This window comes from Notothenia rossii (assembly GCF_949606895.1).
Source record: "Notothenia rossii genome assembly, chromosome: 4".
In the NCBI taxonomy this organism is placed as follows: domain Eukaryota; kingdom Metazoa; phylum Chordata; class Actinopteri; order Perciformes; family Nototheniidae; genus Notothenia; species Notothenia rossii.
This window is the reverse complement of record NC_136902.1, coordinates 5,167,049-5,179,779: the sequence shown is the minus strand read 5'-3', so window position 1 is coordinate 5,179,779 and position 12,731 is coordinate 5,167,049. Positions and strand designations below refer to the sequence as shown.

Here is a 12,731-nt window from a genome sequence, read left to right as displayed (position 1 = left end):
AACGATACCTTTGAAACACCAGGCGATGCGATACGATACGATTCACCCCTGTTGCGATACAGTTCGATACGATTTGATTCAACATTATGCGATTCGGGGCGATACGATGCGATTCAACACGATGCAAAAATAATGATACTTCAATATGGTACGACAGAGGATTTTTGTTTTATTCCTTATATGCAGCAAATCATACATTAACAAAAAAGTGCTTTACATATTTGGTACTGCACATCCCATCATGCCGTTTATTTTTTTACCTTTAAAAGCTCTCCAGAGTACAATTGTATAACACCTCACAGTTAAACAATGTAAGGATGCATTGCTCATGATTAACAATGTGCAAATAACAGCTACCATAGAGCAATGCCCATACAGCTGCCAGCCTGATGTGCTTAACACTCAGAGGCTAACACACCAGTGAGCAGAAAGCATTGGTTTCTATCTGAACAATAAAGACAACAAATAACCTTTCACAAACAGGTATTTCATAACTGCTTACAGTAAGGAAGACATTTAAATTATTATTGGCCGTCACAGGCTGCTGTAAGCTAAACACCTCTCTCTGACAGAACACCTCACTGAGTGATTTAACTCATATGTCTCACTTTCAAGTTTCTCTTTTCAGCCGCAGACCCCATGTCGCCTCTTTATGTGCGTCGCTAAGTTCCTCGTACTACTTGTGTACTTTAAAGCGGCTCGGCATCGTTAACAATTTGCGAGTGATTTTTCAAGTTGACCGTCTGTAGTAATAGTGCCGCGCACATATACCATCAGGACGTTACTGATGGGGTGCGGCTGCGGAGTGATACTGTGTGTATGCAAGTCCGCATCTAGGACGGATCTATGTATCATGGCTGTAGACCTGTTAAGTAATAAAGATACCTCATACAAAGGTCTACGGATACCTTATTACTCTCCATGACCTGCGGTCAACTATATAGCATAAATGACTATTACACCGTCTTTCTTGAACAATCCGAAGTGTTGCCAAACGTTTGATTTGTAGGTATTTTTCGCTGCGCTGTGTTTCTCTTTCTCCTCAACTTCCGTGTGTGTTGATAACTGAGACTCTCGTTTTCCGTAGTGGCGAAGCAAATATCAAAGATCGTCTCTGCTGAACGTTGACAAGATAAGGGGATTTTATATGAATGAATCGGTTTTTTACCGATGCAAAGACGCTACGCAATCGATGCATCGCGAGTTCAACCCAAACTGTAGCCGATGTGCACGCTTTCAACCGGTGCACTCGCATCTTGAACGTTTATGCCGGTGCACCGATGCGAATCGGTGAATCTTAACATCTCTAATACAGAGGCCACCAGAGGACGCTGCTCTATTCATTTCAGTCCATGACAGCGATCTGTCTGTTCTGGATTAACAATGTGTCACGTGTTCTGAATTGACCAATCAAAATCGAGTATTCAACTAAGCCAGTGGTTCTCAAAGTGGGGGGCGCGCCCCCCCTGGGGGGCGCAGAGGCATACCAGGGGGGACGCGAGAGACCAGGAGGAAAAATGGTAAAAATAAAAAATGTAAAAGATAAAAAAATAAAAAATCATACATTTAAAAATTATTTATTCGAAAATAATATGATGCAGTACTATTCCGTCTGGGTCTCTGTGTTTCATTAAAGCTCGGCTCTGTGTGTGTGTGGAACGAGCCCTTTTGTGTGCGCGAGCGAGAGAGAGAGAGCGCACTGGTACCGGGGATCGTTGTTGTTAGCTTCTGGTGCTAGCGAGCTACGCTAACGGATATAAGGAGCTTTTTCAACAACAAAGTGGAGGAGAGTCCTCTCCTGTCAGATTGAGAGACTCAGTGAGCTAAAGCAGGGGTTCCCAACCTTTATTGTGCCAAGGACCGGCAGATACATAAAAAAAAAATCGCGGACCGGTTGTCAATTTTAGCTGATTTTAATATTTACTCACCAGCAGGTGGCAACAGAGGCTAATTGTTTTTAACAGCCTGAAGAAATACTAATATGCATCCAAAACATATTAATAACGTTTAAAACCAGGATACAATTAAAACAAAAAATTAGGACCGCTTTACAAATATTAATATAATATATAATATAATATAGCCTAATATGGCAATATGAGGCTGTTACATTGTATGTAACAAATAATAGAACAATATGCATCCAAAACATATTAACAACGTTTAAAACCAGGATACAATCAAAACAAATTAGGACCACTGTACACATATTGATATAACTGAAATGTCAGGGAGACCCCTAGGCTTGTTTGCCAGCCATAATAACGTCATACCGGGGCGTTCGTTCCGGTGCACTCCGACAGCATTTAGAACTACATCGAGATTAAGATTAAACTAACTTCTTTTGGGAACACCCACATACCTATGGAGTTGGCCAGATGTGTGTAAATTACTGTTCATGGTAATTTGAAAACAAATGCCGTTGTTGGACACACACAAACACACCGAACATACACACACACACAGCGGAGCTGAGCAGAGCACATACACACACACATCATGTGCCTTTGTGACCAGACATTTCCTTCATACAACGAGTAATAGGGGTAATAATCAGGCCGTTCGGTGTGTGTGTGTGTGAAACGTAGCAGCCTGCAGTGGGGAACACAGTGAAGGCTGTGTGTACACGCTGGTGCTGCACTTCTCAGAGGCTGCCTCCTGATGCTGCAGCCATTTCATGAAGTGAAGAAGGTTTTACAAATTAAAAAAATAGCTCTACACCCCTGGCCGCAATGTCCTTAAAATGAAGTCCGAGTTCGAAATATATCTCAAATAATGTATGCACTGCCACTTCCCCACATAAACATAACAGCGCAGACTGTTATTAAACGGTTGTCCCCTGTGTGCTCCACTTCCTATTGGCGCACCGGTAACTTTCTCTGTGCATAAATGAACAATGATAAAATATTTTTAAATATTTCTAATTCTGCAAATATTACGATAAACTCACAGCCATTTCGCGGCCCGGCAGTAACACCTCCACGGCCCGGTACCGGTCCGCGGACCGGGGGTTGGGAACCCCTGAGCTAAAGGACTCAGTGTTTAGATAGTTCACTTTAGTCTAAGTTATCTCAGTGGTTCTCAAACGGTTTGGTCACGATTAATGTAAACAATTATTTCTGAGGCACACGTTTATATGATCATTATAGTTATAAAAAAATAAGAGAATAAATGAAAAACAGGTATGAAATACTATATGGCAGTAAAACAAGAATAACGTTTAAAAGGGTGATTTGTAAAATATCCATAAAGAAAAAGTAAATCTGTTTACAGTTCTGTTTCATATCGGTGTTGAGAGAGGTATCCATAGATCTCTTCATTTTGCTCTCAAAGTGCTCCAGATTGATGCATTTAACTTCAATATTTAAAAATAAATCTTCCCGGGGGAGCTTGCCCCCGGACCCCCCTATGTGAGGTCCACACACCACCTATAAAAATAGCACTTTACCCTATGCCGTGAGCTGATTATCGAGCCTTCATTGTAACTGTCTCACTGTGTATATGCGTGGGGAATGTTGCAGTAGAAAATTCCACTGTAGCGCCCGGTACATTAATGGGAAACCCTAAATGTTTGAGCACCCTCTATGAAACGTCAAGCTACCCCACAGCACCCCCAAAAGAAATTTCTGGCGCCGCCACTGAGCCTGACTATTTGTGTTGGGGGGGCCCGACTTTTTTTTTTCTCCAAAGGGGGGGCCTGACAGAAAAAGTTTGAGAACCACTGAACTAAGCCATGTAATACAAGTCGTGAAATAACTGCACATAATTAACAGGGTTCTTTGTAGTACTTCCATTTACCGACGGTGGGGGCCAGGGACGTGCACAGACATTTTGGGGGGCGGGAGCTCAAGTGAGAAAAAGGGCACTTCCCATAATCATTTATTAATTAATGTAAAACAAAAGGTTAAATGTAGTTTCACATCTCTGACTTACTAACCTGTAGGTATATTGACCTGGAAGCATGTTATGGTTGGGCTGATTTTAGAAAATTGCCTTTAAGTAGTTTCATCTGAATTGTTGTATTGTTTTATAAATAGTGTTGTATGTAAAATAATCAGGTAGTTTTTGAAAAATAAATTCAGTAGAATAAAGAAAAAGAAGCAATTAGGCAGATAAATAAAAATGTACTTGAATAAGTGTAATATAAATGATCCAAATGAAAACTCTACAATGAAATTGAACGTGAAATGACACCCCATATAAGTAGACAGGTGCTGCCCGGCTCTCACACAGGTGTTGCTCGTTCAGCTCATTTGGCAGGGAGTCTACAAATGGTGCCACTTCCTGCGTGATCTAGATCATTCAGTCATGGGGACTCAACTCTACCTAGGTGTGATAGTCGTGACTCTTTTTGCGACGACTGTCGCCAATGCAGGTATGCTTAGCACATGTTTGTAAACATCTGCTTTTGTTGGGGAATGTAGGGAAATATATAATAATGATTTGTTTGCAGAAATCAAAGTACAGTGTGAAAAAGACTCCATAAGCATCACATGGACGATCCCCTCGAGGCTGCGGCAATATGCAGCTCGTCACTTCCTCGGAACCTGCATGCCATCTGGGTTTCATGTTCTGCCCAGGGGAGAGGGGAAAGCTGAGTTTAACTACAAACTAGATGACTGCAATTTTAAAAGACTGGTAATGTAACTGCCATGTTTCACCAAAATACCTCTCAGCCTTTTCAATGTCATAATGAGCTTCTTTTTTTTTCTTCAGGTGAAAGGGAAGAATCTCATCTACAAAAATGAGCTGACTTTCAGGCCCCAACCAAGGTCGAGTCCTGCAGCTTATGTGTATCCCATCGAGTGCGTTTATCCAAGGTAGGAGCTTCTTTCTTATTTAAATTCAAGATTAAAGCTGATATATGGATTAATGTTGTTAATATATTTCAGACCTAAGGGGTGGGTTCCTCCTTTCCTGAACCCGGGGTCAGGTGTTGCCGAAGGCCGAGGAGGGCTGGAGTTCCACATGCTGCTCCTAAATGGTGAGGGCTCATGCTCCCAAAGGCAAAACACTCAAAAAATGCACACTGAGCCGTTTTTATTTTTTTCCCCTTACAGAACAAATGACAGCGGTAGCGGAGACAAATGTCATCCCCCTGGGTTCCTTCATGCCAATATGGGCAACAGTGGAGCAGAAGTCCCATCAGCCATTGCTGCTGCTCATGGAGGAATGTGTGGCAGCCACTACGCCTGAGCTGCAGGCTAACAGCAATGTGTACCCCATCATTAGAAATAAGGGGTGAGATCCAGTCTCTGATTTCTTTAATTGTTTTCTGGAGTTTAGTCCTTATCGCTGATCTGAATTTCTTCAGGTGTCTCCTGGACAGTGTGAAGGGAAACTCCAGGTTTCTCCCTCGGTACCACTCGTCTGCAATCATCCTCTACCTGCAGTCCTTCAAGTTTGGTCTCGGCGAGGAGGTGAGGGGGTAAATGTAAAGTGCTCTGAAGAATATTTGGTTCCTAGCAAACATGTATGTTTCATGTGCTCCTCAGGTGTACATTCACTGCAAACTGCTCGCATGGGATCCTGAAGTTCTAAGTGAGAGCAAGAAAGCTTGCCACTATGTAAAGGAAAATGAGCGGTAAGGGAAGAGTTTGATTTGTTGGAAGTACGTGAAAATGTTCTGGCCAGCAGTTTAATATGATGAATGCAACTGATGCCATGAGCAACAAGTATGCACCATTAGCCAAGGATGCTAGCTTATTTTAGCATAACATATCCAACTTGAAGTAGATCAATGCATGTACTTTGATCAGTATTGTGCTTTTATATATCTATAATAAATGATATCCTGCTAACTAACAAAGTATAGACAACAATTGTGACGAATGATAATTTTAAAATATTTGAGAATAACAATATTTGTTTTAAAAGGAGGGGCACTCAAATGATTAGCCAACCTAATGAGATTTATAAAATAAAAAAAGCCCTGAGCTTTTGTAAAATGTTGACCTTTTTCTGCACTGTAGATGGAAATATATCTTTTGGTCATTAACTTGATATTTATAATTTTACCAGTTTTTGTTTTTTATAGAAACATCACACCATTTTATAACAGGTTTTTTCTTCTGTGTATACAAAATGTTTTAAAGCCATGCTGATGTATTTGAGCCTTAACGATTGCTGCTTCCTCAGATGGGAACTCCTGGATGACCCCATGCAGAGCTCCATGTGTGACTGCTGTTCTAGGACCTGCAACACTCGCTCCAAGAGAGGAGACGAATGGGGTATCTCTTTCATGCTAACTTGTATGCTTTTTTTAATATAGTCTTTTTCATTATGAAGTTATTGTGGTTTTTTTCCACCTCAGAATCCAACGGCTTCATGCACACTTCTGTGTTGGGACCCCTGATCATAATGGATCCAACGCAACAAAATGCCCACAATGCATCAGAAGTTTCCATTGCTGACCAAGGTTAATGAGTATTTATTTATGGTATTTGTCTTGAAGTTTTGTTCAAAACTTGCCATAAGACTAACGTTGCTAAACATTTTCTCAACAGGAAGTCCAGTCTAAGATTGGGGAGACTGAACAGAGGGCCCAGGTGGACGACATCCATATGCAGATTAAAGTAGTCTATAATCTCTGTATAAATAAAACTTTTAACTCCTGTTGAGTATAAAACGAGTATCTTTACTTCATATGAAGGTCCTACTGTCCTCAACTGTGTCCATCTGTCCCATCAGTAGAACTTTACTAATTATGTGTGACTTTTGTCATTGAAAGATACCGTCAATTATAATGTAACCTTTAATGGCCATGTGAGTTGGAGTATAGCCCCTGAATTTCTTTCACGTTCCATTTTACATTGAGCTCTGCACATGATATACATTCTGACATTACATACACCACCAGATTTAAAAGCTATGGTGATCTGTGTGTTATTACAACTATGGCAATTATTTATGTTGAGCCTCATTTGAAAAGACAATTCTGATCTGAATTTATTTTCTGGGCACTCATGCCTGCAGTTGAATGTAGTATAGTTTAGATTATAAAACCAATAGGGATGGCCTGCATGGCACGTGTTTAGTTAAAAGAGGACATCATAGCAACACAGCTAATATTCAGATGTGAGAGTGTGGATATTTTCTCAATTACAACTTATATGTACCTTTTTCCCTTACCTTGAGTTTCCATTTGGTCAAAGATATAAAAATGACACATTTGAATAGGACAGGACATCTGATAAAGGAATACTACCTTCCCCCAAATGATCATTTGTTTAGAAATGACTCGCCTTTTAATTCTCAAAGAAAACTTTTTCTTGCATGACTTGCAGTTGAACAAAAAATCCCAACGTATACATATATTAATGTTAATATAAATAACAGCAAAACTAAATCAAAACATCAGTAAGACAACCCCTGCATTATCATCCTTAAAGTGTTTTAAATAAGAATGTAAGGTAGTCACACAGGATAATAAATAGATTAACAAATGGCGATTTTGTGCTGCTGATGAAGCTGAATAAAAATGAATTGGGTGTAAGGACTAATGTGATTGGATGCTCCCCATGCTGTAATCAGTGTGCTATCTGCTGCAGCTGGGACTGTTGACAGGCACCAGGTGAAATACGTTATCTTGATGAATGCCTCTCAGGAACAAGGTATAAGAACATGCACTGTGTCAGTAGCAAGCATTCGGTCATGATGGTTTCATTTTGTCAAGGTGCACTGCTTCTGAGCCTGGCAGCTGCCATGGCAGTATATGCAGGTAAGACTGGAAACAATTAAAGTCTTGTTATTAACCTTGACTCAAATATTTGAGTCTGAACTTAATTTATTTGTGTTGCAGACATGAAAGTGGACTGTGGGCCAGATTTTGTGACGCTGATGTGGACAGAAAGCCGACCCCAGGCCGATACGTCGCTTCTCCGTCTGGGTAATTGTTTCCCAACTAGCTTCTCAGCAGGAGAGGCCTACTTCTATGTGGATCTCACTGACTGTAACTTTAGGAGACTGGTATGTGTATATATATATTTTAAACCTGCAAGCTGTGAGTCTGCTATATTTCCTACAGCTCTGTCAGGGGGATCTTTGTCTCTCTAACAGGTCACCGGGGATGCACTGGTGTACAGCAATGATCTGACCTACGTTGCTTCTGCAGATTCTTACAATTTGGCCTTCACCCGCCCAGTTGTCTGTGCATATGAGAGGTTAGTGTTCATACCAACATAAGGTGCTAAAGGGTGACACTACCCTTAACTAACAATTCCAATGTGGCATTTTCATGGCCTGGGAAAGTTCAATTTGTTAAGCTTCTCCCTCTCAAAGCCACCAAGCATGGAAGTACATCCCAAACTTGTGATGTCATCAGGTATAAAGTCTGAAGCTGCTATATAGACAATGAATGGGAGACTGATTTAGGGAATCTACAGCCTGTTTCTGTTCTATTCCCAAATTAGCTTTATCTATTGAAGTATTCTCAACAAAAAAATGTACATTTACTGAGAACAATCCCTAAGGTACACTGTGTTCCCAATTCATTGTCAATTGAGTTTTTCCCATAGTTTTAATTGAACATCACAAATTTAAGTTCACTTTAGTTTTTTGCGTTTTAGAGGAAGTCTTTTAGCTTAGGTGTAACAGTTCATAACTAGAGAATGCAATTCCTGAAGAAATCGCTAGTGGCAATACTTTATACTGATGCTGAATTGCTATGCTTAAATGTAATATGTAAGAAGAAAGTGAAGAATTTAGATTGAAATGATACATGAACACTGGGGGCTTGAATGTGTTAGAAGAAAATAAAGTGGAAAAGCAGCAGAATATTTGAACTGCAAACTATTGAACTAACTTGATGACGAATGATCTGTCGCCATGGCAACGGTATTTGGCACCACATAATATGCTTAGATATGTGGATGGCTTCATTGTTATCGAACCTGTTACATTTTGGGCAGTTTGGAGCATTTTCACTGAAGAGAACCATGTTTCATGGCAAGCATCGTGTTACCATGGCAACGGAATTTGAAGAAATCTCAACTGTCCCGTAGATTTATTCACGGCTGGACTGTTAGCACACGTGAAGTTTTAGCACTTTTTTTGGAACGTTTCCATAAGAGTTATAGCAATATCGTGTTATTGCAAGGGATGCGTTCCCATGGCAACAGCCTTTTGAGGAAAATTCACTAATGGCACAGATATGTAGAGGGCTGGACCATTAACTGTCATCTGAAGTCTGGTGGTGTTTTGACCATTTTCATATCAGTTACGACAACATCGTGTTTTATGGCGAGGGATGCGTTTTCATGGAAACAGCCTATGGTGAGATCTCAGATTTCACGAAGAGCTGTTAAGGCATGGGCCGGTGATATACAAGCGAAGTTTGGGGGACAATCGGACTGTGTCCATTGGCGTTACAGCGACATCGTGTTTCATGGCGCGGGATGCGTTTCCATGGAAACGGCATAGGATGAAACTCCATAATTGACGTAGAGCTGTTGAGGGCCAGATCATTAACCATTATCTGAAGTATGGTGCTGTTTCAGACCATTTGCTTAGGTACCACGACAACATCGTGTTTTAAGGCGAGGGTTGCGTTTCCATGGAAACGGCATATGGCTAGATCTCAGATTTTGCGTAGAGCTGTTAAGGCATGGACCGGTGATATACAAGCGAAGTTTGGGGGACGATCGGACTGTGTCCATTGGCGTTACAGCGACATCGTGTTTTAAGGCAAGGGATGCGTTGCCATAGTAACACCACATTACGTAACATCAGATTTGATTTAGAGCTGTTCAGGGCCACAGTGTTAACCATCATGTGATGGTTGGTGGCGTTCTGAGCATGTCAGTTGGAGTTATGACATCATGTTCCATCACACAGGTGTTTGAGCTAACAACGTTATGAAACACCTGTCCTTGAGCCCAGAGATCAAAGGTTTCCATGGTGATGTGCAGTTATCAGTGAGAGGAGAGCCTTTCCATTGTTCTGAATGAGAGATAAACATGTTGCATGTGAACGTTTTGTTGAAGAACCGTAACATATATCGGTGAAATGTCAACGTGTGAAGCATCTCAAGAACTGACTAAAGGTGTGCGGCTGCTGCTGTGAGGAAAGATGAGCCTGAATGTAAAACGGGCTTTAATGGAGCTACGAGATGTTTTTCTACGTTTCTCATGAGAAATGATGTCTCAGGAGTGTAGGGTTAGGGAATTATGGCAGGTTTAAAAATATATATATGAAGGCGAATTTCAAGCGGTCCTCCACTCTAGCTGTGACTCACGCACTCTAGCATTAACGAGCTGCGCAATACACACTAATGTTAAAATCTGAAGAAGGCCTCTTTACCAAGGTATGAGCAATGTTTAATATTTCTAAAAGTATGAATCTGATTTAAAAGTTGTTTAATATGAAGGATGTCAGAAAGATGTGTAACCTTTTAAAGTTGGAATGATGTTTCTGAGTGGAAGTGTGAAGGAACAGTTTGCAGTTGAAGTTGCATGACGATTTTTCAAGTCTGAAGAGTTTCTCCATTAACTTCCATGTTAAAAATGTGATTAATTATGGGATGTATCTCGGGAATTATGAATGAGAAGTAATATTTGAACGCAGTTTCTGCGATGTGGGAGAAGACGGACAAAATAACCCGGCGGAATAAGAATAAAGAATTTGTCCGTAGGAGTAAACAAGCTTGCACTAATAAGTTCAAAAGTTTCACTTTGCAGCATTTTCTGTACCCTTCTGCTTTATTTTGTGCAGGCCCAAAGACTGGTATGCTACGATCTATGACCCGGTGTTTAAAACCTACAGTCTAGGAGATCTGCAGTTTAACATTGGCCTTATGAATGGTGGGTAAACAACATGAGAAACTCTCTACGAACGGCAGCTCTCCCTGACTTTTGTAACTTAATGACTCTTCCTCTGTTTACTGCCCTAGACGACTTCTCAGGCCCTGCTGAATCTACACGCTTTCCTCTGGGCTCCATCATCCCCATCATGGCTAGTGTGGTGCAGAACACCCATCAGCCCTTGCTGCTGCTTCTTGAGGAATGTGTAGCAGCTACCACACCAGAGCTGTACCCTGAAAGCACCATGTACCCTATCATCTCCAATAAAGGGTACTCTCAGCAATGAGCATTGATTTAAAAAAACGTATTTTGGTCGAAACCTTGGTAGTAATGCTAATACATTTTCTGTAACCCAACAGATGTCTTTTGGAAAGTGTGTCGTCACGATCAAAATTCGAACCAAGGCAAAAGTCATCGGAGATCCGCCTATCACTTCAGACCTTTACGTTTGCTATGGGAGAAGAGGTCAATTGGCCTGTACATTTTTTTCAGATTCAAGGTTTTATTGTGGATACTGAGATTAATTTATGCCATGACGCCTATATTTCCCCTCTACTCAACAGGTCTTTATCCACTGCAAACTTTTGGCTTGGGATCCCAATGGTCTTGACAGCACTAAGAAAGCCTGCCACTTTGTTGAAGGGCATGGGTAAAAATAGTACTTTAATATATCAGAATTTGACTTGTAGGTTAATTTGTTTTACATGAGATGACTTATTCAGCTTAAGCCCAGTCTACTGAAGATACAGATGGATCCCGTTCATAACTATTCAAACTTTGTGGAGACTTTATTTGAAAGAGTTGAGATGCATTTTAATGATCTTTTCATCCAATCTTCATGAACTCAGTTGGGAGTTGCTGGACAACTTGGCCCAGAGCAATCTTTGTGACTGCTGTGAATCGAAATGCAAGTCAAGGAGGCAGAGGAGTGTTGCGTCAGGTATGTACACAACTTCTGCTGTATTACACTTGTTTGGTTGACTTGTACTAAAATATGTATTTTTGCAGAGAACCATGGAATGGTACAAAAAGCAGTCATTGGGCCATTTACCATCATAGATATGAATTCCTGAAGGTAAGGGTTTCGTATTGCAATATACATTTATTCTGAACGGCTATTTTAAACTTTGTTCTCCCAACAGGAATGGATCCATTTCGCTGACTGGTTTCTTCAATCTGAATTTGTTTTTTATTATTGGTTCTCTTTGCATTTCAGATTGTATGTGGCCAATAAAAATTAAAAAAAAGTTTCCGAACCACTTCATTGAAGTTCTCAAATTATTGGGTTTGACTTGCCTTTTGTATGAAATGGTTTAAACTGAGCTGTATTACTGAATCTTGATGACCTTGTCTTATTTCTGGGAACATTTCCAGCTCTGTTCAATGTCATGAACTTTTTTCCTGTGTCAATTTCCCAGAAATATTGATCACACTAAATCTTTGAAAGCAATATGATTAGGTTCAACTTTTTGTTCAAATTTCCAAACAAGAACTCTAAAAATACTTACATGATAAACATTAACTGTTAATTCTGTATTCTTCAAGCAGGTCAAGGCTAAACTCAGTAATTGTCCAAAGAATATTATGGCTGAACAATGAAAAGAATGGATTCAAAGCTTTTCAGCACTGTACTCAATTGGCCCTTTTGTTGTTGTATGGACTTGTTCAACATGTAATTGTCAAACTCTGTCAATTGCAGACTGATTCTTGGTACATAATACACTCTATCGCTCCTATTCACCTTAGCTGAAATATGTTGCTGTTCTGGTTCATCAATGAGTTTATTTATATAGCCCAATATCACAAATGTTACATTTGTCTCAGTGGACTTCACAGTTTGTACAGAATATCAGTAGGACAATACGACACCCTCTGTCCTTAGACCCTCACATCGTACAAGGAAAAACTTCCAGAGAAAACCCAGTTTAAAGG

General features: G+C 40.4%; 2 protein-coding genes and 1 long non-coding RNA gene across 3 annotated transcripts; all 3 read left to right on the top strand.

The window, feature by feature from the left end:
* Positions 1-4,423: 4,423 nt before the first annotated feature.
* Positions 4,424-6,423, top strand: LOC307037720 (zona pellucida sperm-binding protein 3-like; the record flags this gene model as incomplete). The annotated part of the gene is made up of 8 exons (XM_079678782.1): positions 4,424-4,638; positions 4,717-4,820; positions 4,893-4,984; positions 5,061-5,241; positions 5,315-5,420; positions 5,496-5,584; positions 6,139-6,230; positions 6,314-6,423. The coding sequence occupies exons 1-8, from the start codon at positions 4,552-4,554 to the stop codon at positions 6,421-6,423; spliced, it is 861 nt and encodes a 286-aa protein (XP_079534908.1). The 5' UTR covers positions 4,424-4,551.
* A 1,282-nt stretch (positions 6,424-7,705) lies between these two features.
* Positions 7,706-11,063, top strand: LOC307037160 (uncharacterized protein). The gene is made up of 3 exons (XM_079677938.1): positions 7,706-7,968; positions 8,059-8,162; positions 10,711-11,063. Exons 1-3 carry the CDS (start codon positions 7,804-7,806, stop codon positions 10,805-10,807), a joined length of 366 nt encoding a protein of 121 aa, XP_079534064.1. The 5' UTR covers positions 7,706-7,803; the 3' UTR covers positions 10,808-11,063.
* Positions 11,064-11,131: 68 nt separating this feature from the next.
* On the top strand, positions 11,132-11,739 carry LOC307037161. The gene is made up of 3 exons (XR_013807619.1): positions 11,132-11,264; positions 11,363-11,448; positions 11,648-11,739. It is a non-coding gene; the product is annotated as an uncharacterized lncRNA (long non-coding RNA).
* The last annotated feature ends 992 nt before the right edge of the window (positions 11,740-12,731 follow it).

Coding starts and splice junctions, on each gene's coding strand:
- LOC307037160 (XM_079677938.1), top strand. CDS start 7,804: ATGAAAGTGGACTGTGGGCCAGATTTTGTGACGCTGATGTGGACAGAA. Junction 7,969..8,058: donor ACTGTAACTTTAGGAGACTG/GTATGTGTATAT, acceptor TCTCTCTAACAG/GTCACCGGGGATGCACTGGT. Junction 8,163..10,710: donor GTTGTCTGTGCATATGAGAG/GTTAGTGTTCAT, acceptor TATTTTGTGCAG/GCCCAAAGACTGGTATGCTA.